The sequence below is a fragment of the Rattus norvegicus genome, chromosome 13 (genome assembly GCF_036323735.1).
Source record: "Rattus norvegicus strain BN/NHsdMcwi chromosome 13, GRCr8, whole genome shotgun sequence".
Lineage (NCBI taxonomy): Eukaryota > Metazoa > Chordata > Mammalia > Rodentia > Muridae > Rattus > Rattus norvegicus.
This window is the reverse complement of record NC_086031.1, coordinates 96,837,777-96,865,239: the sequence shown is the minus strand read 5'-3', so window position 1 is coordinate 96,865,239 and position 27,463 is coordinate 96,837,777. Positions and strand designations below refer to the sequence as shown.

General features: G+C 48.1%; 1 protein-coding gene across 2 annotated transcripts in view; it reads right to left on the bottom strand.

Annotated features, from left to right (window-relative positions):
* Window positions 1–17,414: 17,414 nt before the first annotated feature.
* Capn8 (calpain 8) overlaps window positions 17,415–27,463 on the bottom strand; it is a 64,186-nt gene continuing 54,137 nt past the window's right edge. Inside the window, exons 15-22 of one of the 2 annotated variants that reach the window (XM_063271983.1) lie at window positions 26,771–26,839; window positions 24,327–24,384; window positions 22,831–22,895; window positions 21,781–21,849; window positions 21,312–21,390; window positions 20,661–20,777; window positions 19,726–19,784; window positions 17,415–17,692 (exon numbers count right to left, since the gene is read on the bottom strand). In XM_063271983.1, coding sequence (XP_063128053.1) covers window positions 17,669–17,692; window positions 19,726–19,784; window positions 20,661–20,777; window positions 21,312–21,390; window positions 21,781–21,849; window positions 22,831–22,895; window positions 24,327–24,384; window positions 26,771–26,839 — 540 coding nt within the window. In that variant the 3' untranslated portion in view covers window positions 17,415–17,668. 2 annotated transcript variants of the gene reach the window in all.

Sequence of the window (27,463 nt, the reverse complement as noted above, 5' to 3'; positions counted from 1 at the left end):
TGAGTTTAGGGTCAGTGGGTGCTTGTGGGTAAATGGACACAGCTGCAGCGGCTCTTGAGTTGAAGAGCTGGTAATAATGTTGGCTTTTCATAGGGTGTGGGGGAGCTCTAAAGAGAAGTGATCTCACCCAAATGAAGCGTGAAGAGAACAGCTGGCCGGTGTGGTCCTGTCTCTCCCAAGACTGAGGGATGCACGTTCTAGCTGTCATTCTGTGCTGGAGGCAGAAGCCAGTCCACTCCCACTCAGGGCAGAACCAATGGGCTGAGGAAGAGAAAGCCCTCTAAGATGGCGCTGCACTCCTGTGTGACTGCCTGTTCCCCCACTTTACCTCGAAGGCAGTGTATACAACTGATTGGCTCATCATCTGGGGAGGTAACATTAGCCTCACTGTTACCTCTCACTAAATAAGTCATTTTAAACTAATTACCGTGTACTCAAGAAAGAATTAGCTTTGGTTGACTCTTCCGTTCCTGCTGATTATCAAGTTGGCAGAATTCATTAGTCCCGTGGATAAACCAGTGGGTTTCTAAGCACAGAGTAGAGACAAACTCGCTCTCCCTTTCACAGTGGGTTGCTACTGGAAACCTAAGTACACTGGAGCAAGCATGTCTGGAAAAGCTCCAGCCTGCATGCTGGGGAACATGGCTGACCTCACACACCAGATACTCCTCAGTGTGAGTGCTCCAGCAAGGGCAGAGAGCCTGCTCTTTGCTTGACTCTGTCCTTTGCCTCTCTAGGGTTCCCAGGGGAAAACTGTAAATCAGCATGTCAACTGCCTCCCTCTGGACCCGAGAGTGTCAAAGGACAATGGGAAGAATGCTCTGAGAAGAAGGGCCTTACTCTCAGGGCGAGCCCTGTGTGGGACAACAAGCCTAAGAGTGCTGTGCCAGAGCAATGGCTGGGATGATAACCGCTGTGTGGACAGCCACAGGCTTAAGGTCTACCCTCTCAAGCCTCAGTACCTCTAAGCATTAATGACTCAATTCCAGGGACTCTGCTGTATTCTGGGCACTGGTCTGAACGCAGGAGACATTGGTATCATCCTGACCACTCGACTCTATGAACTCTCTGCCTTCCCCATTTTCAGATAAGATAACATAGGGACAGTGTGTTGGTTTGAAGGAATTCCCCCCCCCCACCTCCGAAGGAGCAGAGGGCAGGGCGTGGCATATTTGACTAGGAGGTGTGGCCTTGTTGGAGGAGGTATGTCACTGGCAGTAGTGGGCTTTGAGGTTTCAGATCTGCATATAGTCCCATCGCTTCACTTTACTCCCAAGTCTACCTATTCGGATGTAGAACTCTCAGCTTCTTCTCCAGCGCCAGGCTTCCTGCCATGACAGTAATGGACTAAACCTCTGAACTCTAAGCCGGCCCCAATTAAGTGGTTTTGGTTTTGATTTGTTCGTTTGTTTGTTTGTTTTTAGAGTTGCTGTGGTCATTCTGTCTAGTCACAGCAGCAGAACACTGACTAAGGCAGAAGTTGGTACCAGGAGTTGGGTGTTGCTCTGATAAGCCTGTCTATGCTTCTGTGTGGAGGAATGTGAATTATAAAACTTTGGGTTAGGAAAGCAGTGGAATGCTTTACGTGGGGGCTTAATGGGCCATCCTAGTAAGAGCATGGAAGAACAGTGGTGCTGAGGGTGATTGGAACTGGGGGGCCTGGCTCAAGAGGTTTCAGAGGAGAAGAAGAAGGTTAGTATGTGGCCTGGAGACTGGTCTGGTATATTTTGGTAAAAAAAAAAAATGTGGTGACTTTCTGTTCTTATCAAAAAAAAAAATCTGCCTATGGCTAAGTTGAAGAGTTATGAATTAATAGCTTTGGCAGAGGAGATTTCAAAAGCCTATTGACTGTGTCCTGGCTGTGTCCTGTGGCCACCCTTACACAGATCTATAATGAAAAGGAGCAAGCTGGGTAAGGAAACATACGAAAGGTACAGTTTGAGGAGAAAGGGGACACCAGGAAGCTTAATGGAGCTAAGGTCTGGGTTCGAGAAGATACACAGATTAAAGAAAAGCCTGATGCTAAGTGGAATAAAAGGAATGGTGACCTTGGGGTAAGAGCCCACCCAGCTAAACTTGTGCAAAGGAATCAGAGAAAATCCCAGAGCCAGGCTTGCTGTCACACTCCTTTAATCCCAGAGCTAGGAAGGCAGACTCTGAATTCAAGACCAGCCTGGTCTACAGAGCAAGTTCCAGGACAGCTAAACTTAGGCAGTAAAGAAAACCACTGAAAATAAGAGGTAATTGAAAAAGAGGGGCCGTGTCTCAGCCCCAACAAGCAACAGAACAAGGTTCTGGCTTTAGAGTCAAGTATACCAGAGAGGGGCTGTGGAGTCTCCCTCCATAGCTAAGGAAAGCTGCTGAGGCCGGGTGTATGACAGGAATTTCCCTGCGTGGAGGCCCAGAGAGGCCATTCTGTGAAGCTGTGAAGGTGAATTCTGGATTTCATTGGAGAGCCCAAGATGTTGAAGATGCCAGAACTGTGAGATACCTGCCAAGGAGAGTTGTGAATAGGGAGGGGAACCAGCCCAAAAAAAGGAAGTGTACTGCAGCCCAAAAGAAAGACTTTAGTCAACAAAGCTGAGAGGAGTTGGAGATCTGAAGAGCACTTTGACGTCAGACATGGAGGTGCAGAGTTTGGTGTTTGCCCAGCTGGTTTTCAGTCTTGGTTTGGCCAATTTTTCCTCACTGTGCTCTGTTTCCTCCCTTTTGGAACAGATATACATATATAATCTCCTATGCCATTGTATGTTGGAAGTCTGTGATCTGCTTTTTTGGCTTTGGTTTTACCAGAGATTAGATAGAGTTAGGAGATCACCATGAGTCTGAGGAGAAACTTTGAACTGGACTTTTAAACAGTGCAGAGACAGTTATAGACTACGGGGACTTTTGAAGTTGAACTGAATACATTTTGAAATTGTGCTATGGCTACAAGCCTATAGGGGTTGGTCATGGGGTGGAATGTGGTGGTTTGAATGAAATGGCCCCTATAGACTCACGGGAAGTGACATTGTTTTACAGCAAGAAGACACTGACTAATAGGAAAAGGACCAGCAACCAGCTGATCCAGACTGCGCAGCTAGTGAGTGCCGGCTCTGCGTCTAGATGGTGGATCACCTCAGGGACCTTCGCTCCTCGCTTGTGTCTCAGGGATTAGACGGAACAGAGCCTAGACCTGTGGTAGAAGCTGTGGTCCTTAGAAAAGATGCAGCCGCTGTCAGCTCCTGTTACGGTTGATGGTGCAGATTACCAGGATGGAAAGGACAACTGAGAGAGAAACTGGTCAGTGGGACCCTGCCATCCAGGTCCCTCACTTCCTGAGCACCCTGTGCTGCTCACCACCTCCCTACTGAAAGTAGTCGTGGCGTGAGCTCCACTTCAGAAGGCGCACTTTCCATAGTCATTTATGATTCCCCAGACACAGAGTATTCTGGAGTGCCAGGAGGGAAGCTGCTTACCCATGCAGCCCAAGTCCTTCACGCTACAGACGAAGAAACTGAGGCCTGCAAAAGTCACGGAGTCAATGAGAACAGAGCCTAGCAGAGAGGCTGTCTCCCCGACACTTCATAAATCTCCCTTCTGACCAAACTCAGTGTCCCACGCTCTTGTTTGCAGTGCTGAGATCAAACCCAAGGGCACAGCTCCTGCACAATGCATGCTGCATCCCATACACTTGCAAGTTAGTCTCTAGTGATCCCACAAGCAAAGCAAGACAAAACAAAAGAACTTATGGGTGCCAAGTTCAAACCGGATAACCAAGTCCGCTGAAGTGCGCAAAGAGCCCTGGGCTGCAGGGAGAGTTGCTAAGAGCCTGGGGAAGGGGGCAGGAGTACAGGATGAGGTGGGTTCTAAAAAGAACCCAAAGACCATGAGTCCGTAGCACAGAGAGCATTGGTGCTACATAAACACATCTTGGGTAGTCTGTGGGGCATAGCGCTGGGCCAGGTAATCTCTAATCCTAGTCTGATTGGAAGAAAAGCAGGGGAATCCACAGAAAGTGGATGAACATCCCTAACCTGCAAAGGGAGTGATACCAGAATGGGGGCCCAGGAAGACCCCACTCTCTCACCCAAAGCTCAGACAGAAGCAGGGGCAGAAGAAAACTGAGTTCAGGGCAGTTAGACCTGGTCCCATTGGTGAAAGAGACTAATGCAGGGAGTCCTGAAAGATGCAGCAAAGACAGAGTAGTCTGGAGATCCAAGGCACACAGAACTCACGGGAAGGCAATGGCTGAAGTAAGACAGCTGAGGGCACACCCCTTTAGCCCACAGTGGGTTGGCTTCCAGAAACCCACAGGAGGTTTCTGGCTGCTTCCGTGAAAGGTCTTGCCCCATTCAGACTTCAGGAGAGCCTGACTTGTCTAGCTCAGGAGAAACAGGGGAAGAAAGGGGAAAGTTAGCATTGAGGAGAAAAAGAATTGGACAGGACTCAGTGATGGGCTAGCCCTGAGGATGAGGAAGAGAAATAAAGATGAGGGCATATTGTGGCCAGATGGCAGGGTGGTAGCGTTAAGATGGTGGGGGGGGGGGACGACAAAAGAGGAATAGGTTCAGCTGGGGACACGGAGAGTTCCAGTTCTACAGACCCCTTCTCTCAGGGCAAGCCTCTCTTTTTCCCTCTCTTTTTTCAGAACAAAGGTAGATTAAAACTTGAGACTATGTAACAAAAGCCAGGCAGGAAATGACGTGGGTGGCCGGCATGCACCAAGGAGCCTGAGAACAGAAGCCTGAGGTCTATTTGTTACTTCTCTCTCTGCTGCAACCAACTGCTTGGCAAAAGTGACTTGGAAGAGGAAGGATTTATTTGGCTCATAGGTTGAGGGCATAGAGTCCATAGTGATGAAGAAGTCACGGCAGCAAGTGTCTGCTCTGGAGCAGGCGGCCACACAGCACTGCACTGCACTGCTTGGCAGCAGGGGTACGAGGCTGCTTGTTCACATCTCAGTGATGCGAAAATAGAGCAAGGAGAATACCACTGGAGGTTACAGAGGTGCTGTTTAGCTGAGGACCTCTGGGAGAGCGACAAAGCTTTGTGGGCAGGGATGCCCTTGTGAATGAACTTGTGCCTTTCCTGGATTTCTTAGCCTCCTGAGAAGTTTCCATAATAAATTACTTTGTTTCGCGTGCTTTCCTACAGCATCAACCGGCAAGGGCAGAAGTCTATAGAGGGCTCAAGCTAGAGTGGCAAAGTTCTCTTTGTCTTTTATCAGTGTTGGCTATCTGGTGACTCCATTTACCTGTGGGTGGCCTCCCCACTGTGAGCTACCAGGGTCATATCCATCCTTATTTCTCTCCGTCATGATTTTCCTCACTTCTCAGCTTCTCTCTGCTTTTCAGTCATGGTTAATAACCATGTTATTGTAGCCATTCAGCTGCCACTTAGAAGTTTCTACCCTATTTAAATGAGTTCTGTTTATCTGTTCAAATAACCTGTGTGCCCCTCAAAGGACAGGGTGGCGTCGGCCCACACTTAGGATAGCACCCGCAGCCTCCCTGCCTGAGCTTCTGCCAGGAACCTGCGTCCAGAAGAGCTATGGCTCCCTTAGTCCCATTGCCTAGGGAGGTAGCTCATGCCTCATCTTTTCCTCTGTCCCATGGAGCACAGCCCCCCAAACCCTGAGACAGAGCTGGGGTTCCCTACGCTCTCATGGCTCTGCCTCCTTTACTCATTTCATCTCTCGAGGCTCCTCCTTCTGACATCTCTTTCCCTTGGTGACACATCCAAATCAGGCTCCTATGTTATCCTATCCATGACTCCCCTGCCTGGAATACTTCCTAGCACATAGTAGGCACTCGGTAATCTCCACTGAGTCTAACGAACATTCGATAGCCCAGATGTGCCCATATGATAGGAAATCCTTCATTTTTATGTGCTGTCTAAACGTGTAGACTTACAAAAAAAATCCAGGTGGAGAGAGAGAGAGAGAGAGAGAGAGAGAGAGAGAGAGAGAGAGAGAGAGAACACCCAGAGCCTCTGCTTTAATCATCACCACGCAGATTGGGACTTGCAGATGTGAAGACACGCAGGTCCCCAGCCAGTCTTCCCTCCTCCTAACGCAGGGCTATAATTATGTTTGCATTGAGTCTGCATGTTATTATTTACATTTCTGTGCTGGTGTTTGCACAGTTGGCACAATTCCCAAGGAAGCCCTTACTATCTGAGCCCAGAGGCTGATGCACAGCTCCCAGAAGGGCTGCTGAGGCCCTCAGAGAAAGGCCTTGTTCTAGGGCTAGGATTGTACCAGCCAGGGGTCTTCTCTGGCCCCATCTGTTTGTCTCCTCTCCTCTCTCGTCCTGCCTTTTCTTCTACTCTGCCCCCACTCACCCTGCTAGCATCTATTAGAATCGCTTGTGCAATAGATAAGGACCCCGTTATAGCAGCTCTCGCTTCCTCCTGTGTAATTAGGAAGTGCATTGTTGTGTAATTCAGAAATTAATTAGCAGTAACTGTTTCAGGAATGCAGGTAGAAGTGGGAACCCACTGTGCTCTATCGGCTGTGCAGATGGGTTGCTTTCTAGCTCCTGGGGACCCTTTCTAGTACATTCTCTATAGAGGAACACAACTCAGGCCACTACATTTGTTGGTGAGGCCCCTCCCCTCCGTTACCCTCGGTGGGTGGGAAAGATATAACTGTAAACACCACAAGCTGGCTGCACATCAAGGGGCTTTAGCCATTGCTGGGCAGCAACTGTAAAAGGTATTTCTCAGCTACCTGGAAAGCTCTTGGGGTCCCAGCCAAGATAATGGGGAGATAGACATTACCAAGCAACCTGAAGCTTAGAGAGTCCTAAGGTATCCTGCAATAACTTTCCTCGGAGGGAGGGGGGAAACGCCATGCAGCTTAGCGTAGGTGAGCAGCTGGACTACAGTGGTAAGCTTGGAGATATGGTGAGTCCTTGAGAAACACAGGAATCTCCGAGTAGACATATCTTCCCGGTCCCTTACCTTCTCTCGGCTGTTCCCTCCCCCACTCCTCACATACCCGGAAATGTGTGCTATGTGAGGTTCCTGAATGAATAAAGTCCCACCTAGCAGTTTCCTAGCCGTTAAAATGGGTTTTACCTTCTTGCCACCCTTAGATCATTGCCGGCTTTAATGACTGGGGCTCCTGCACCAGTGTCTCCTCATTGGACAGTATCCATGCTCACCTGGTGCTTTCCAACTGAAACTCCTTGGACAGAGGCTCAGCCGGACACATGGCCTGCTTAAGAAATATTTATTGACTGAATGATTGAGGTGCTGAGTGGTTTCCACTCCAGGTGACCGGAAGGAGATGGGAACTGGGAGTGAGAGGCAGGGTGTGAGAGTGCAAGGTGCAGACCCATGCTAGCATCCATGATGTCCTGGAACAGACTCCCCTGCAATCCTCTCCAGAGCTAAGGAGGAGTCCTTTGACTCCTGGATGGTTTGGGCTGGAATTCCACAGCAGGCAGTGGCTCTCCCCCTCACTCCACTCAACAAGCCTGAGATGAAGGCATCTGACTTGAAGCACCCTGGGAAGATCCTGAAGATTCCCATCTGCTTTCCCTGTTAACTGCTGTGCCTTTCCCTCCTGAGCTCTCAGAAGCTGCGGGGCCTCAGCAGTGCCCCTCGGAGCCTGGAATTTTCAGAGCCCCAGAAGGCTGGGGGTGCACGGGAGAGGGGAGAGGGGGTGTGTGGGAAGTGGGGGCAGGGACAGCTGTGTTCATGCTGCTCAAAGGAGCATTTGATGAGTCGACTCTGAGAAGCTTGCTAACTCTCAGACTCCTCAGGCTTGAAATTAATTCATGGAAGGCAGGCAAGCCTCAAAATCAGCAGGAGACTGAAACTGCTGGCTTACCTGCAGCCGCGGCATCTGAGCTCATGGCTGGCCTCCTAGAACCTGGTCTTCCCACTTGTATCCACAGACCCTTCCGATAACCCAGAAAGCATGTGTTCATTATCAGCCTATTTTACAGATAATGAGGCACAAACTGAGGGCAAGATATTGCCATCTGCTTGGATATGTTTGAATAAATGAAGGAATTACTCACAGAAAATTTCTGCCCGGAGAGACCCTCTTGAACTCTAGCTTTAGCATGAGGAAGAATTCACAGGACTTCAAATCTAGTGTGCGGGTTTTTGTTTTTGTTTTTGTTTTTTTAATGATATCCTTTCCCATGTGTCCAAAGACAGCTAGCCTTGTGCTCTGTGGCCTTGAGGGGGTGCCTGTAGTATGACCCAGCTGGAGGGGCATAGCTTCTGGGTGCTCTATTTTGTTTGTGCTGCAGAAGATGGGACTCTGACCCCGAGTGCTAGATACACCATTCTGCCCCTGAACTCTACCCAGCTCAGGCTGAAATTGTCTTAAAGCTTGGGGAAGGGGGAAGGGAGAAAGGGGTGGGAAGGGAAGAGGAGATTTTAGAAGCCAGGAAGGTCATGCTCCCAGCAGGACCCGTTTCCCATCCCCAGGAGCTACTCAGGGACAGAAAAGACTAAGAAAGATTGAGCATGGGCACTGGACTCGCTGTAGGTGCTGGGCAAGGGCTTTTAGCCCAAACAGTGACCCAGGCTTCAGGCCCAGGAGACAGAGACCTCCTCCAAGGATAGGCGAGCTTGGGCGGCCTCCCTGTCAGAGTGGAAAAGAGAGCCGCTTTCCTGCTTTCCCACTCTGCTATGCCCTGCAAAGCAAACTGTGTGCCCACCCCAGGAGAGGGAGGGGCAGATAGAATGGGAACCCTGCCCGAGATTTAATTAGACTGAGACACAAACGTGCCGAACTAATTCACATCACCAGCGTTCTTTAAAAACTCCAGTTATTCCTTGCTCACTCAATGGCATGAGAAAACGAAGACTTTTTTCTTCCTTTTTTTCCTGCAGATTAAAAAGTATACGCGGAAGGAGTATTTGAATCTCCACCCGAATGAACTGACTCTTAAAAAAGAAATTGATGTTGACGTCAATCAATGAAATTTGAATGGAGATTGGTTAGTAAAGGTGATTAAAGAGTTATTAATTTCGTTGAGTTGGCCAGCAGCTGCAGCCGTATAGCACAGGGTCTTTTCACAGGGGAGCCTACAATAACGTAAAATGTCAGGTGAGCCGACATTTTACTTTAGCAAAGATTTTGTCTTCAGCACAAGAAAAAAATAAACAATAGACATGGAAGCCATTAAAACTGTTCAGTGTGTTTGTACCTGGGGCTTTGCTATATTGTTTCTATTTTAATTATATTGCACTTGTATAAATATATAAATGATGGCGTTTTATAAGTTAATTTCTATGGAAAGCAATGTATAGGAAATTGTAACAGTGATGCACATCCTGGGGATGTGTGCGCAGGACGATTAGTGAGGTTGAAGCCACGTGGGGAGACTTGTCTCGAAGGAAATGGCTAGGGATGCAAGTGAGTAGAGCATCTGCCTAGCACGAGGAGCCATCCCAAGTACCACAAAGAAGAGAGAAAGAGGCAGGGGGAGGGGGGGAAGAGAGGGTGAAGGGAGAAGAGAAAGAGGAGAATGAGAGGAGAGGAGAAGGGGGAAGGAAGGGAGATGGGCTGGTGGCAGAGCCGAGTAATAGGGGAATGTACTTGTCAAGAATGAGGCTTTGGGCCCCAAATCCGATTCCTAGCTTCATAAAAGTATTGAATTTACAAAAAGTAAGTTACAAATAAAGGAATATTTGTGTACACACACACACACACACACACACACACACACACACACACACACACACATTCTGCAGTAACTCAGGAGCCTTGTACCTCTTAGTACGTTACAACTAAACTGTGTCCCAACACCTCCTTTACTTTTAATTTCATTTTAATTGCCCAGGCAGGCCTAGAACTTGTGATCCCCCTGCCTCATCCTCCTGAGTAGGTGGAATTACAGGCCCGCACCAGCAATCTTGGCAGAATTGTCTTAAGTGTCTGTAGTTGGCAGTTTAATCACAGCTTTTCCCAGGTGCCTGTCTCCCCAGATCTGCCTTAGGGGTAACAGAAAGAGGAGACACATCAGCAGCTTTAAATAGCTCTGTGGAGGGGACAGTGCCTCTGCCTCGGTTCCACTCCCCACTCGAGGCCTTCCTTCAGCCACTAATAAACCAAGACAGGCCTCCCCAGGACCAACATCTGTCTCTACAAGATGCAAACTCCTCATTATCACCTTGTCCCCAACCAGTGGGCCCTCCTCCTCCATTCAGCTGCCACCAGCCCATGGCTAATGTGTTCCTTCCCAAAGACAAAGGCACAGGCAGGAACTCATACAGGGCCACCAGACAGAGACTTCCATCTGTCCTTGTTCTGTCAGTCTGTCCACATTCAGTGTTGCAGAGCACACAGCTCAGAGACAGCAGACATTCATCTCTCACAGTCTTGGAGTCTAGGAAGCCTGCCATGATGCTGGTGCTGGAAGATTTGGTGTCTGGTGAGAGAAGGTAGTTCCTGATTCCTCAAGGTCTGACCTTCTTTTCTCACATGGTGGGTGGGACCAGGGAGCTCTTCGGGATCTCTTTAAAAGAACACTGACATACACTTGTGTATGTTCCACGGTCATGCTAGTTCTAACAACGCTACATCTAATTGATGAGCTTGTGGGAGGGCGCACAAACTGCACCTGCTGTGCTATAGTTGGACTTCCAGTCACATGAGGGCTAAAGAGTAGAGTAACAAAGACAGATAGGTCCCCTTAAATGAGTCCTGCAGACTTAGTCTTTTCCAAAATCAAAGAGGTCATGGATAAGCAAAAGACTTAGTCCCTCCCCCACTGTTCTGCAAGCCATAAAGTCACCCACATCTCTGACTCAGAGGACACGATTAAGGTACAGAAGGGGAACAGACACTCATCTGTGACTCGGGGCTCTTGTGGGAGAAAAGCAGACAGGCAGTGGCATTGGAGAACAGGGGACAGCCATGTCCTGGGGCACGTGGATGGGACTCACAAGATTTGCAACACGTAAAACTGAAAAGAAGATGGACATCTGAGGACCCAGGCAGGTTGAACCAGACAGAGCAAGTTAAGCAAAGAAGCCTGGCTGAGTAGAAAGTGCACAGCTGACTGGAGGAAGAAGGCTTTGTCCCAGAGACACACTGAAGAGCAATGGCATGGGAGGGAAGCCAGGAGCCAGAGAGGGACCACCTGAGCGAGGGGGAGACCCTCCTGGCCAGTTGGGTTGGGCCTAGGTACAACTCTGCAGAGCTAGCTTGGTCTGTAGACGGACTGTGTGTCTGATTCTCCCCAGCCTCATTTCAGGCTGCTTCTGTGATTACCCATAATTACAATAAGCCCTGCCTGGGCAGGAGCGTGTGAGGAGAAAGCTAATTCACAAGACTGTCTCGGTGCGATGTTCTTGCTGCTATGGAGTTACACAGAACACTAGGTACGCCAGGGATGCCTCCCACCTGAATGTCAGTTTGCAGTTCCTAGAGGGCGCCAATGAGTCTGGGGTTTGTACTTGACCTTTGCTTCTTCCTGTAGACTAATAAGCAATAAACGGTGCCTTTAAAAAGTGAAGTAAAGTGACAAGGGGGCATTCTTTACAATAAGTGATAAGTAGCCCCGTCCCTCCACCCCTGGATGTCCCTCCTAGCTGGGTTAATCACCCCACTAAGCCCCTCTATTCTCTTCATGGGAACTGGGAGAACTCCGGAACTCTCCAAGAATGAGTGCTCATGTCAAAGACTTGATGGTTTGAGGGCCAGCCCACAGAGTCCCAGCTTCCTCTGCTCTGCCACTGGGGCTGGGGGTGGGTGTGGCGATGGAAACACTCACTCGGGAGCCTGAAGGCATCACGTGTTTCCAAGAGAAGCATGCCCTTCACACTGGGCAGAGCCCTGGTTTCAGCACATCCGCGTGTCAACTGTATTTAGACTGTCCTCCAGATGCTGTAAACTCCTGTGTCATCCGTATGTGACCAGTGAAAACCCATCTGATCTCCTTGGAAACCAAGTGAAGTCCCTGATGATCAGAGCCTCCTCTGGCAATAATGTCATCTCATTGATTGAGTACCTTCTTCACTCCAGTCACTGCACTAGGATGGGGAAACAGGGAGACCAGGATAACATGATTCCTGCATTCACTATCCAGTGGGAACATGGAAGGCCAGCTGGTCAACATGCTTATTTGGTAGTGCGGCATGGGCTTCGATGGAGACATGCGGGATGCTGTGGAAGCGCTATGTCTCCTGAGACACGGCCTCATCTAAGGGAGGCTTTTGTGTGGTTATGGGGTTGCCCTCAAAGGCCAGCATTTTAAGATTTGGTTGCCTAGATGGTGCTGTTGAGAGACCCTTAAAGTTGTGTGCACTGGTGCTCCCCCTCTCTGCTTCCTGGAGCACAATGTAACTTCTTCACTTCCCTGCTTGCTCCTGCCACAACATACCGCTGTCCCTGGGGGCCTAACGATATAAGATTGCCTGATCCAAAACTACAAAGAAAATAAACCTTTCTCTTTATAAATATATCATCTCGGGATTTCATTACAATGGCAGGAAGCCAGAGAAAGCAAGGAGCAAGAGGCTGTGCCTAAACGCAACGTTTCTGATGCCTTCATCTGGGAGAAGAACAGAGGAAGAAGCCCGAAGCGAACTGAAGAGTTACAGTGCTGGAATCCTCAGCCCACTTGGTGGTGGAATGTAAGACATCAAAGTAAATACCACTTTTGTAATGAGACGGTTTTTATTACCAGTCATTCCCTAAAGTAAGTGAAGCCCACAGGCTTAAAACAAAAATACTTGCAAGTTGATTATAACGCAGCCACGTAAAACTACACCACATTTCCCAAACACTCTGCACACCCAGTAGGTTCCATACACTGAACTCAGAATTTTGATCTATTTCCAAACAGAGATAGGTGGTGTGGTTGTCTATGACAGCACTAGGCAATGACAGCAAGCCACAGCTCTGGATCAGAGACTTGTTGACAAGGAGGACTTGAGAAGATGCCTCAGAGGCCTGTGGGTAGGGCTTCTGGACACAGGCATTCAGAAAATACCAACGTCATCATCTTTGCTTTCTTTGACTGTGGCAAACACCAGAACCGAAAGCAGTTTGGGGAGGAAAGGGTTACTTCACAGCTTTCCGTTCATCATGAGAGGATGTCAGGACAGGAACTCAAAGCAGGAACTGAAGCAGAGGCCATGGGGAAACACTATTTACTGGTTTGTTCTCCAAGACTCACTCAGCCTGATTTCTTATACAACCCGGGACCACGTGCCCAGGGTGGCACTGTGCGCAGTGGCTGGGACTTCCCTTATCAAACATCAACGAAGAAAATATCCAGACACGTCCACAGATGTGTTCGCAGGCCAGTCTGGTGGAGTCAATACCTCAAGTGAGATTCCCTCTCCCCAAGTGACTCTAATTTGTGTGTACTTGACACTGATCAGCACAACCGAACTCTTAACCAATTTGACAAACAGATCACTCTTAAACTATAACCTTTCCTTACTTGGTTATCCCCAATCATTCCAGTTGACATCCCAACATAAAATACAATCCAACTTTAGAAGTCCCACAATCTTTAGAAAATGGAGATACTTTAAAAGTTCGGTCTTTTGAAAACATCCAAAATTTCTTAATTGTGAGCATCCTCGGGATCCAAAATAAGCTACGTACTTTCTTACTCCAAGATGGAAAAACAGTCAGATCAAAGCAGAACCAAGCTCAGTGATACTAGACTCTTAATGACTACAGCTGAATTTTCAGCTTCAGATAACTAGCATTGGTTGTCCCAGTGTAGCAAAGATTTGGCTTCAGTGTTTCTGGTCTCTTATTAATCATAGCTGGTCAGGTCTCCTGCAGCAGCCCACTCTCCAGGACTAGTTTATGTCCTGCTTTGCTTTCTATTGATGAGATAAACACGATGCCCAAAAGCAACTTAATGGACTTACTTCAGCTTACACTTTACTGGATCCTGAAGGGAAGCCAGAGCATGAGTGGAAACATGGAGGAACATCGCTGACTGCCTTGCCTCCCACGGCTTGCTTAGCCAGGTTTCTTACATAACCCAGGACCACCTGCACAGGTGTGGCCCCTTCACTTAACCTGATGATAGTCTGCAACCTGCAAGCCAAAATAACGCCCTCTCTCCCCAAGTTGCTTTCGGTAATGGTGTTTATCATAGCCACAGACAGCAAAATAGATTCACGCTTGAACCACAGGTTCATGTCTGAACATCCAGTCACCCACCTCATGTTCCTCCCCTTACCGTTACTTTCAGGGCTAGGGATTGAACCCAGGGATTCCCTGCATGCTAAGCAACACGAGTTATCATCTCAGTGGTCTTCTTACTTTTTGAGACAGTCACATTAAGTTTTCCTGGCTGGCCTTGAACTCATTCTGTAGCCCACATAGGCCTTGTGTTCACAGCTCGCTTGCCTCATTGTCTGTGCAGTTGGGATTTCAGGCCTGTACCATCAAGTTTGTGACACTGTTTTGAGAGCTGTGGAACCTTTAGGATGTGGGCCCTGGGTAGGCTAAAGGGACACTTTGGGCAGGACTTTGAAGGTTATAATGCTTCAGGGTCCAGCCTATGTGTCCTGTTTCTTGTCTGAGGTTGGTATAAAGAGGCCAAGCCATATGTTTCCATCTCTGTAAACTCTGCCATGTCTTCCCTATGGATGGAGTGAAAGTTCCAGAATCCTGAGCCCGAAATAAGCCTTTCCTCTTTAAGTTGATGTTAGGGATCTTGTAGTGATGGGAAAAGCAACTGTGGGGCCGGTCACTGCTGTGGTAAGCTTGACCATGTGATTCTCAGGCTGTTGGAAATGATTTTCAGGAGGAATTTAAAAGATTTTAGAACTGCAGACTAGAGAAGTTAGGATAGTGTAAGTTCTGCCAAATGCTAGGTTCTGGTGGGAGGTCAGAAGATCAGAATGCCAATAGGACATGGGCAGTAAGGGTTGTACTCGTAATGTTCCCGATAGATATGAAGTCTTTATTTGGAAATGGGACTCAAGGTCATTCATGGTACACCCTGACCAAGAACCTGCACTTATTTCACCCATGTCTTTAAGCACTCATTAATCTGGTAGAGGAAATTTCAGGACAGCATGGCACCCAGGTTGTAGCATGGTTATCACTGGCTGTTTTTAACCAAATTTACAGTGAGGGGCCACTGAAAGCAAAGAGTTGAGTAGAAGGATTTGTAAATCATTCAGCAAAGGAGTCTGAATGCTGTTAGCATGGGAACACTGCAGGCAAGCCACAGTATTGTTAAAGACAAATTGAGTGCTTTGCCACGGTTAGTGAGTAAGGGTTTGCAGGGAGGCAGGCCTCAAAGCAAAGATTCCCACCTATTGGAGATAGCAGGGTATAAACTCAGTTGAAAGACTTTTATTTAAAATGAGAGATCCTATAAAGGAATGCCTAAAGGGGGCAGGGAGGCTCAGAAATTATTTCCCCAGGCTAAGCCTTTTGGGTATGCTGAATACACAGCAGCCATGGCCTTCAGAATCCTGGCTGTATCCTGAGTTAGAAGCAAAAATTAGTGTCGTCTGCGTGGTGCTGAGTTTTCAAGCACAAACAATGCAATTGTAGTAGATGGAATTTTACTATGAGATTCCAGAGAAAAGCCTAAGGCCAGGAAACGTGTAGCAGGGTTGAACCCTCCACAGGACCTCCTGATGAGGCCACTAAGGTGAGGCCCAAGTTTCAGTGGAGACTCCAGGATACTGAAAAAAACCAAGAGCGGGTGACATATGCTGATAAAAGCTATAGGCAGTAATTGGAGGTGGCCCTCAATTTTCTCACCATCAACACACAGCCCTGTGTTCATTTGTAAGCAAAACTCACCTGAACTGTATTAGCTCTCTTAGCTGCTTATCAGCTAAGAACATTCCCTGTCTCCAAGGAAGTTCTGGCCTCCCATACACTTTGAGGGCTCAGGCAGCAGAGATGGAAGGGGAGGGGCCACCCCATCCCTTGAAGCTCAGATGATGTCATTATAAGCCCCATTTGCCAGACACAGAACTATGTAATTTACTGCTTCCGTGCTTGGCTTTGGTCTTGCTTTGGTCTAGTCTCTCCTTACTGGTCTCCCATTCTCCTCTTTGTACCACTGTGCACTGAAAGTATCTAGCCTGTTTATTTTTGTAGAGTTTCACAGTTAAGAGTTTGCCTCAAGTCTCGAAGGAAATTTTAAATTTTTGAACAGGGTTGGGACTGTCACAACTGTGGAAACTTTTGATGGAATTGGACTGAATGCCTTTTGTATCATGAGATGGCATGCACTTCAGGGGGCAGGGGCAGAGTGATTGTATTTGAAAGTGAAATGTCCCCAAAACTTTCATGGTTTGAATGTCTGGGCTGCAGCTTCATTTTAATGAAGGCTAAGGGACCTTTCCAAAGCGGAAAAGCTATTGGATGTGAGGCAGTACTATCTACTTTGGGTCCTGGCTGGTTTGCTGGGTTTCTTGTCTACGGTCATGCTGTATGGAGCTCAGACCTCTGCCTCAACTGTCATGGATTCTCTACACCTTCCCTCCTGTGGGAGCTAAAACTTTTGAAAACTGTGAGAAAGTAAACCTTTCTCCCTTGAGTTGCTTCCATAGGGTCACATTGTGTCACCGTTACAATAAAAAGCAACGAACACTGCTCCTCCCCTTTACTGAGTCTAGGAGATTTGAAGTCAGTATGAAAGTCTTCAGGTGAAATCACCATGATTTCTGGCCAAAATCCTACAAGTAATATTCATCAAACTCTTCTGCTACTAACAGAAAACTAGTCCTCAGACTAATACAGGAGTCAAGGTTTGCCCGGGTACTGTCTCCCTTACACTCTGCTTTGAAGGCTGTATGGGAGACACAGTGCTACCCTGTGGTGGTGGCTTGAGTGAGATGCTCTCTACAGTCTCGGGTTTTTGAATACTTAGTCCCCAGTGGGTTTTGGGGGATATGGCCTTCGTGGAGAAAGCATGTCACTGGGGGTGGGGGGCTTTGAGAACTGTGCTTGTGGTTCAAAATGAGAACCCTCGGCTTCCTGCTTTTGACAGTGTAAAATCATTCCATCTTACTCCATCATCGTAGGCTCTCCGCTGTGGTGCCATGAACCCAAATAAGCTCTTTGCTCTCTATGCTGCCCTTGTTCATGGTGTTTTGTCACAGCAATAGAAAAGTAGCTAATGTATCTGTCTAGATACCAAGATGCTATGCTATGCGTGGTCTCAGTTTCCTCACCAGCAGCAGACAGCCCCGTGTTTGCTTGTAAGCAAAACTCACCTGAACCACATTAATTCTCTAGCTGCTTATCAGCTAACAACATTCCCTGCCTCTAAAGAGGATGGTTCCCAGCTCCCCTACCTGACCTGTACCCTTTCTTGGCATTACTGAGACTCTACCCCTTTCACCAAGAGCCCTCAGAAGCAGTCGTGCTTCCAGCAGGAGCTTCAAGTCACATCTTTTCCTGTAGCATTGATGCCCAGGTGGCCCTCACCATTGAACATCTCTAGAGGAAGACAGAAACCATCCTGGCCCACAACTTTAATTGATTCTTTTCCTTCTGCTGAACCCTGGGATCTGCCCAGTTAGCTCATAGCTCGGTGCTGCTGAGAGATCTGGGGCTCCCTAGACTGCTCTGTTGGGAAAGGCAGTGTCTCAGGAACAACAGTTGGCTGGAACAATACAACAGTCAGTAAATGCCACCTGAGGTCACATGTTCATAAGACTGAAAGGGACAAGTGGGAGACAGGGAAGTTGTTGATGTCCAAACAGCGGGTCAGACCAGCACACAGCACAGCCACTGCAAAAGAAGGGACAAACACAGTGCTTAGCTTCTAGGGAGTGTGTGGGTTTTGGCCACAGATGCCCTCCTTGCCTCAGAGATCACCACTTGTTACGGCTCCATCATGCAGCGAGTGCCTTACTCATGGGAAGCTCTTAACAAAGTCACTAGCTCCAAAATCAGAGTGCTGCAGGAAATGCAACTTAGGAAAAACTCTGTACCCAAAGGGGCCTCCAAAAAGAGGTGCATCGATGAGTACAGTAGGCCTTGTCAATCCACAAGTCACATATCCATGATTTAACCAAGGGCAGATTAAAAATCTCCAGAAAAATAACTACACTGTGTTGAATATGAACGATTTTTTCCCTTGTCATTTCTTCCCTAAATAATGCAGTGAGACGACCGCTCTTTACTTAGCCCTGGCATCATTGTAGAATATTAGGCATTATGTATTACATTAGGCATCATCAACAGCCTAGAGAGGATTTAGAGTGAGCAAGAGGAAGGCCCTATGCAAATAGTATGCCATTTTATACAAAGGTCTGATGCATCCAGGTATCTTAGGAAGGTTCTGGAACTAAAGCCCCATAAAGGACAATTATGTTCATAAACACATATATTCTTACAGACATACATATATCCTTATACTTACATTCCTGTATTCTTATGTCTCTATATTTTTACATATGTGAATATATTCCTAAATTTATACCTATACATTATATGTGTATATGCATTCTATATGTATGTGTGTATGTTCCTGCATTTATATCTGCATTTCATATATATGCTATATGTTCTTATATGTATGTGTGTATACTTCTGCATGTACACTTCCTTGTATGTCGTACGCTAATTCCCAGGTATCTACAGGAATCCACAGGTATGTTTCAAAGAAAGCTTCGTTTTGGTCGTAGGAAATAACCAAAAGCATTTCCATTAACAAGAAGAATAAAAAGCAGTTGGACTCAGAACATGTCAGGAGGGTAAATAACCCAGCCCTCTAACATGGCAGGAAGGGTAATAACCAGGTACTCCAACATGACAGAGAAGGTAATAACCAGGTACTCCAACATGACAGAGAAGGTAATAACCCAGTCCTCTAACATGGCAGAGAGGTGATAACCCAGCCCTCTAACATGACAGAGAGGTGATAACCCAGTCCTCTAACATGGCAGAGAGGTGATAACCCAGTCCTCTAACATGGCAGAGAGGTAGTAACCCAGTCCTCTAACATGGCAGGGACAGTGATAACCCAGTCCTCTAACATGGCTGAGAGGTGATAACCCAGTCCTCTAACATGGCAGAGAGGTGATAACCCAGCCCTCTAACATGGCAGAGAGGTAATAACCCAGTCCTCTAACATGGCAGAGAGGTGGTAACCCAGTCCTCTAACATGGCAGGGACAGTGATGACCCAGTCCTCTAGCTCCACTATCTCAGAAGCCTTGATCCATAGCTGCACTTCCTGTTCCCCTAACCGCCCCCCCCCAGAGGCCAGCGATAGACTCTGTCACCCAGGGTATGCCCCTTACAGGCACTGGCTGTCACTTTCTGCATTAAGCACAATGTGACTTCTGCACGAAAAGAACACTCATTTATTTCGTACCTTCATTCTTCCTCATTGGAGATTCAGTTTTGGCTTCCTGTGCCCCCATATATGTTAATTCAGAAGCCCCAAAAGTCAGCCATTTTACACTGTATCCACTCCTCCCACCAGACACAAATGCGCATGTAAGTCCATCCCAATTAACAAGAGTTTGCATCTTTGAAATGATTTTAGATGGAGCTAAGGATAGCGTTCGATTTAAGGTAAAGGAATGAAAGGGTTAAGAGGGGGCACTTGATTAAATTACTTAATGAACTGATCAAGATGTTTGACTAACTTCTTAAAATACTATTCATTCCTTCTCCTCATGTTGACCACAGAACATTCAGGGAATTTTCATGGCAATAAGATGGTTGGTAGGAACAAACACAGCAGAGCACCTATTCTGTCCAGAGATTTCAAAGTCTGTCTATGAGAAGTTCCTCGAACCTTGGGTCATTTACCTCAGCCAGGGAGAGCTGGACAATGCCATTCTGGTCCTTATCCAAAAGCCTGAACAGTTCTGAAATGCCAGAGAAGCAAGAAATTAGGCATGTCTATTCCTGGGGTTTGGAACATCAGAGACTGCCTCTGACCAGTCCATGTCAAGTTACAACCCTCCACCCCTCTATTCCCCTATATCCCCTGCCCTCCCGATCTAGTCTAACCCTGGGGACCAGCAGTCAGGGTGAATTTTAGTAGCAGCAGACATCTCCCAGACTGAATGGGAATCCTAACCCTAACCCCAAGCCCAAGCCCAACCCTAACATCATCAGCAAAGATGCCCCTCTGATTCCTCATCTTCAGAAGCTCAATCAAGAAACTGGTAGTTTCTTTGGTGAGTGGGCAGAGGACGGTTCAGTCCCTCTGCTCTATCTCTAACCAACAGATATTACCTCTAAGACTTTCCACCTTGGACTCACCCTGAGTGGGGAAGGTCCCCTCCCTTAAGAAGATATCCCGCTGATTACAAGATAACAGAATCCCAGTGCCCAGTGTGGAAGGAATACAGCTACTGCCTCCGAGAGAGAGAGCCATTTCTCTCCTGGAAGGTGGCACAGCCTCTCAAACGCCCCTCGTGGTGACATACAGGCGAATCGACACAAGCTCATAACATGGGACCCTTGGTCTAATGACTTTGCATAGCTCAGTAATCAGGATAGCAGAGTTCCAGGTCTCCAAGGAAAGACAGCCTCAGCCCTTAAGTATGACCAGCCTGGACATCTGTAGCCCCTAAAGTGTCAAACCTCGCCTCCTTCTAAGTATCAGCTATACAAATCTCATCTATACTTTTAGTCCCCATGCTCCAAAGGCACCGTCAGGCCTCACCTCCTGGCCTAACCCCCACAATGCTCTGCTTCTCTGATGAAAAGAAGAGGGGTAATGAGAACAGGCTTACTGAACAGGGTCTCCAGGCGGATCATACACGCCACAAAACCGTTGAAGTCAACACCAAGCTTACTGCACGCATACCTCATGGCAATGGTCTGCTGCACCTGGTTGTTGAGGGTGAAACCTGATGGCCAAGAGAGGCTGTGTCATGCGTGGATGATGCAAAGGTCTTTGCATTTTCCTGATAGACTTCAAGGGGATGACACCACAGGGGACCCTCCATGAGTCTGTGGAGATCTGTAAAGCAGGACTCCTCTGCTTCTCCCAGGGAGACCCAGGAGATGCTCTGCCAACAACTCCCTCCACTTTTAGAGAAGTTCTATCAGCCCTTTCCCTAGTCCAACACCAGCCCAGCCCTGGGGCAGCCATAGCTGCATACCCACAGTAGGTGAACATAGAAAAGTTGAGCCCCTGCAGAGCTCCGTACCTGTAACTACTATCACTGCCTCAGCAACAGGCAGAATGTAGCCCTGAGCATCCCTCCTCCCTGGATAGGATGCATCTTCAGCAAGATTTGGTTGCCACACTGGCATCCAGTATAAGGAAGCCCTCAGGAAAGACCCTTAGCCCTCACCATCATGAGAACATGTGCTATTCCCACTGAGCACATCTGGGTCCTAAGACCTCTTCTATAGGACTCTACAGGACAGGTCCTCACCTGCTTTCTTGAGAGCTGTCCTCATCTCATGGGCTTCAATGGTCCCTACATGGTTATGGTCCATTTCTTGGAAGATCTCCTGAAGCCAGAGAGAAACTCCACGTGATAAGAGCACAGCCCCAGCATTGACAGTTTCCTCACAGTCTACTACTCTCCTGAGAGGCCAAGGATGCACTCAAGAGAGGCTGTATTTCTGCCTCCAAAGAAATTCTGGAAAACAGAAATGGGGCTAATGCCCGTGCTGTGCTCTGCCTTGTGCATGAGGCCTTTCATTATAGAGGTTGGCATCGGTGTCTCTCGTCGCCTTTGCCTCCTGGCTCTTTTCTGAACCATGTACCTAGGTTTGGATGGTTTTGACCAGAGTCTAGAATCTAGAACACCCCAGGAATGAGTATTATAGAGGGCCAGAAGGATGGAAAGGGGCCGAGGCCCAGAGAGATAGATGCCCTTCTTTCCCCAGAGGAAGTACCAGATATGTGCGGATCTTCAGCCAGAGAGTCTTGAACTCCATAGGTCCCAGGCTTCCTGTCCCATCACTCTGTGTTTGTTAAAGGTCAATATGGACAAACTCTGAGTCATTAGCAAGTTTCTCTCTCTTGCGAGCCTACATCAGTGCCTCAAACTGTTAATAAACCTTCCATGTTTGCAACAAGCCACACAATGGGGGTGATGGTGAGAAGCAAACTCAAATTAAGATTAAAAGGTTCAGTGCTCACTACAGAGGCCAGGCACAGAGGTAGGAACAAAGAACCACATCGTCCTAGAGCCTCCTACAGCAGCACTCATTGGCCTCACACCCTCACCATCCTGGGTGACAGCGGCTGCAGCTGTGTTAATTCCACACTCAGATTTCTGTGACTGGTGCAACTGCTCATTCAAATCATGATGGTATTGTCAGAATGTCAAAAACAACCTCCCCCCCCCCACGAAAAAAAACCAACCAACCAACAAACAACAACAACAAAAGCCCAGATCTTAGAAACACAAGGTCTTCTCAAAGGTTGTAATAAAACCAAAAGAGAGATGTGTGCTGGGGGGAGGCCATGTGGAATTTCTCATATCTGATTTATATTCCTTCCAGGAGTACTTATTGTGTACTGAGCTATGTGTCTGAAAGAAAATCAGACAGTGACAGGGGGAGCTGAGGAAGGGCTGGGTGAGGACGTGGGGTAGAATGGATCTAGCAGATGGGGACGCACAACATAGTGCAGATGATGATGGAGGAGAAAGTCCCACTTGTTGTCTCCACATTCCAAACTTTAGACCAGGCACTCAAGTATGGAATATCTTGTTGTTGTTGTTGTTGTTTATGGATAAGTGAGAGATAGTCCCAATCGTGGTGAAGACAATCAGAAAACAGAATAGCACGTTTAAAAAAAAAACCTCAAACACAATTCCTGACATATGCTCAGTAAATGAGTCTCCTTTCTCATTTCCTCCCCTGGGCGCTCTCTCCTTCCTGGAAAAAGGCAGAGGAGTCTTTAAAACGGGAAAAAAGGATGTGACATTTAAAGGATACATCCAGCAGGCTGATCATTTCTCTGCAAGTGTTGATGTTGAATCCATCAAATTTCATGTCTGTTCCTAAATATTTAAAAAGAAAAGAAGGCGGGAGTCAGGAGTGTCTGAGGAGTGGGAAAATAAATGAGCCGGACAGTCGGAGACCATCGAAGAGCATACGGTAGCCATAGAAAGGGTGAGAACATCGTGGGTGGCTCGGGACATACACTGCCTGCCTCCTGGTACCCTGGGATACAGCACTGACCAGCCCTGGCCTTGTGCTTCAAGCTATGGACCTCAGATTTGGTACCCACAGATATATGTTTGCAAGCTTTGGTTTCCTGCATCGTATAATGATGCTACTGCCACCAAGAACTGGTCTAGTGAGCATTGCAGTGAGGTAAGCGGAGCTTCGTTACCAGGATATTGGTGTGAGCCTGTCCTTGGCTCCATTCTACCCTCCATCCATGCCCCAGCGCCTCTTGGGTCTCCCCATCACTATACGATCTACTCTTGAGAGTAATTCCACTTGGCAGACGTTATCATCAACATCGTCATTTTATAACCGGGGACCCTGAAGCCCAGAGAACTTATACAGTTCACTCAAAGCCATTGACCTGTAAGGAACACAGCTGGGATTTAAACACAGGCCAGCTGACTCTGTGGTCACAACACACAGTGGCTGGATGAAGTAGCCATTGTTAACTCACAGGCATCTCTCTGGGGGCTGCAGACCTCTCTCCACCTTCACCTGTTAAAGACCGTGTAGCCCTCTCCTCCACTCTGTTCTGAGTCACAGAAGGACCAGAGCAGAGCAGAGTGTGCAAGAGCTCTCCTAAGCTATGGCAGCGCTCTGAGCCCTAGGACACAGCTCAGGTCCTGCCCTGTCTCTGGGCTAGCATGAGAGCCCGTCACCCAACCAGCTGAAGAGCATAACCCGGGACACATCTGGACCAAAGCAAAAGGTGACTGACTCCATGCTGGCTCCCATGGCACAGAGGCATGGAAGGCAGTGCAATGGCCCTCCCTGGGAGAGAGTTTGACACTTGGGCAGTCCCCAAGGCTTGCGGAAGTCTGAAGCTTTGAACAACTGAGTGTTGGCAAGAACAGTCAGAATCACCCTCCTTCCTGTATCCCCAAAGAAGCATGGTAGGGGATCTTCAGGCAGCATTAATTTTGTGGGGAAAGTATCACATAAATCAAACACAGCCTGGCTTCTTTTCTCTCAGGACTTAGAAATACTCTCATTTGATGTCAAGATTCTTGGTCCTGCAGGGTCTGGTTGCTTACCAGTGTGGGTCTCACCTCTTTCAATGCCACCTCCTCCCCAGCCTCTCCTCCCTGTCACATGTCACCTCATTGCACAGAATTGGAATCTCTAAAGGTCAGAGGCAGCCTGAATCCCTTCTCTCTACCTGGGATAATTCTGGCTCATCTCTGGCCCCTTCTCAGCCCCACCCAGCACCTCTCTTGGATGCCCACGGACTTTCCGATAGACCCCAGGGGAGAACTCACGTTTAGAAAGTACTTCATTCAGGACCCTCTTGAGCTGATTAGCACTGATCTCAGAATCCTAGAAAAAGCCCAAATGTGAACTGTTTCAGACCCAACAAGCTGTTTCGTGGCATCCAATTAGAGCTCCCTCCCCAGCCAGACTCCAGGTCCACCAGCCCTGTGATTCTTCAAAGCATGTGACGTCTTTAGAAACTCAACTTCTCCATTTCCTCTGAGGTCCGACATCCTGTCAGGGCCGCAGGAGGGTTAGTAGGGAAGAGGAGAGATGGATGGCACAAGCTTGTCGCCTAACTCCACAGAAGCTGCCAGCCCAGCCTCACCTGTTTCATGGACTTGCCTGGTTGGAGAACAAAGTGTGACAAGTAGCAGCAGTGGGAATTCGCACTGATGTCCCACACGCCCTCTGTGCAGCATCATTAAACCTTTAACAAAGCTGCATCCACACTACAGTTAAGGAGCCGTGACTGTAGAAACTGCCAGTCACCACACACACACACACACACACACACACACAAACACACACACACAAACACACACACACACTCACAAAATGTCATGTATCATTGAACTATAATAGCTTGGGGTTCACAGACACCAGGTGCCGGATTTCCCACGTATGTGAGTTGCCATTCCGTGCAGGAGCACATTTTAGACTGGGATTCAGACTTGGGGACTGAAGCAGCCCATATGTGTTTGTTGTGAACTCTGAATCAGAGAGAAGATGCATGCTTTACCTCCCAGGTGGAAGATAGACCTCAGGCAGGGAGAGGAACAAGGGTTGTGGTAGAAGCAATGGGCTGTGAACTGGGTTCCAGTCTGGACTCTGCCCAGTCACCCTGGACCTCCTCTATCCCTGGGGACAGCCTCTGGCATGGGAAAGGTAAGACTAAAACCTCAAAAGGCTGTGTCTCCGGATGACCTCCTCTGGGCATAGGGTGGTCGGTTTTAGTGCAACACCAGGCACCTCTCTGAAAAGGAATGACTCAGCCACCCACCAGGAAAGAAATAGGGTGCTCAGAGTCCTTACTGGACCTTGGCTGTAACCTTCATGAGGCCTTGTGACCTTGGACCAGCTCCAGAACGCTCTGTCGCTCTTCCAGCGAGGGGGTGGATGGTGATGTGTGTGCAGGTCCTTTCCCCATCACAAGAGAGAAAAGACATCTACCCAAAAACCAGCTTCTTCTCTGGTGTTTTGAATGTACTAAGTAAAGCATGCCCTTTTGGCAGCTGAGGAAACAAACCTCTGCTGGGAAAAACGCTGGTCTGAGCAACTGGGTAGAGTGAATTGACGTATTCCTGTTTGTAGGCTTGCTTTGCTGCAAAGGCTTCTTTTCTGGTATGATTTATGTTTTTCCATTCTTCCCCATCCCCCCACTCTCTGACAGAGATTCCATACATTCCAGGCTGTCTTCGAACTCCCAGATCATGCAATCCTCCAGCCTCAGCCTCCCGATGACACGGGATGAGAGACCTCTGTGTCAGGCTTCCGTTCCATTCTTAAGTCTCTTGGCAATTCAGTGGGGTAGGGCGTGCCCCTGAGGCAGAAAGTGTTTCTTGGGATCTTTTTAGCACTTCATGACCCATCAAGGGTCTTCACTCACTTATGGGGCCAGTGGGGACAACACTGAATCTTGGGTGGACTCAGACTTATGACCGCTAAAAGATCAGGACAAAACGAGCCCTGGACAGCTGAACAGGGGGAGGAGAAATGGGAGACAGCTGTGCATATCCTGACCACACTCACAGTCACACACACACACACACACACACACACACACACAATCATAGTCACACACGCACAATCAGTCATACACTCACACACACAATCAGTCATACACACACAGTCATACACACACACACACCACGCATACATGCACAATCAACCATACACACACACACACACACACACACACACACACACACACACACACACACACACACACACACACACACACACACACACACACACCAGGCTCAGATTCCGCAGGGCGAGTGCTGCTGGTCTCCCAAGTCAGTGGGCCCAGCTGTGTCTCTAATCCCAGGGCAGGTTAACTGAGTGACCTCCTGCTGCTGCCCAGCAATTCCCCCTCTGATTTAGACAGGTCACACTGCCCTGGCTTTCTACTCAGAGGCCCCATCTGAAGGGACCAATTTACAAACTGAAAGGCTTTTGGCAAGACCCAGAGATTGGGCTCTTCCATTTTCTCAAGTCTGTCAACACAGGAAGAAAAGTAGCCTCTGGACAATAGTTATTCTCTCTCCTAGAAACACAGGAAAGGCCTGCTAGCTTCGAGCAGGATGAAGTGACAAGTGACAGACACAGGCTGGAGACCTAGAGCATGCAGCTTTGCCCTCCTGTACTCTTGTAGACCCGAGGGAGTGCAGACAAGCATGACCCGATAGCCTTTTGTAACTCAGCCGAGAGGAACCTGCCCTCCACTCACCTTGCCCACAAACTCCTCAAACAGGCTCCGGACATGTTCATCTTCTTCATCCATGTCACGGGGATGTGGCTGAAAGGGAGGGTGCTGGTAAAGTTAAACAGGAATTGTGGCATGAACCGCATTTTAGTTTCTATGGCGAGCCCGTACTGGGCCAGGCTTTAGGCTAAGTGGGAACATATAGGGTTGTGAAAAATGTCCCTCGTAGTCTCAGGCACTTGAACTCTTGTTTCCTAGTTGATGACACTGTCTGGGAAGGCTCAGGAGGTGTGGCCTTGATGAAGGGAGTATGTCACTGGAGGTAGGCTTTGATATTAGAACCCTCATTCTGTGTGTGTGTGTGTGTGTGTGTGTGTTAAAGATTTATTTATTTATTATATATTAAGTACACTGTAGCTGTCTTCAGACATACCAGAGGAGGGCATCAGATCTCATTACAGATGGCTGTCAGCCACCGTGTGGTTGCTGGGATTTGAACTCGGGACCTCTGGAAGAGCAGTCAGTGCTCTTCATCTGTGAACCACCTCTCCAGCCCCCATTTGTGTTTTGCTCTCTCTGGTTTGATGTGCATTTAAAGATGTGAGCTCTGGGCTTCCTGCTCCTGCTGCTGTGCCTGTTATTTGATGCCACGCCTCCCAACCATGATGGACTGTATCCTCTAGAACCATGAGCCAAAATGAATCACCTGTAAGCTGC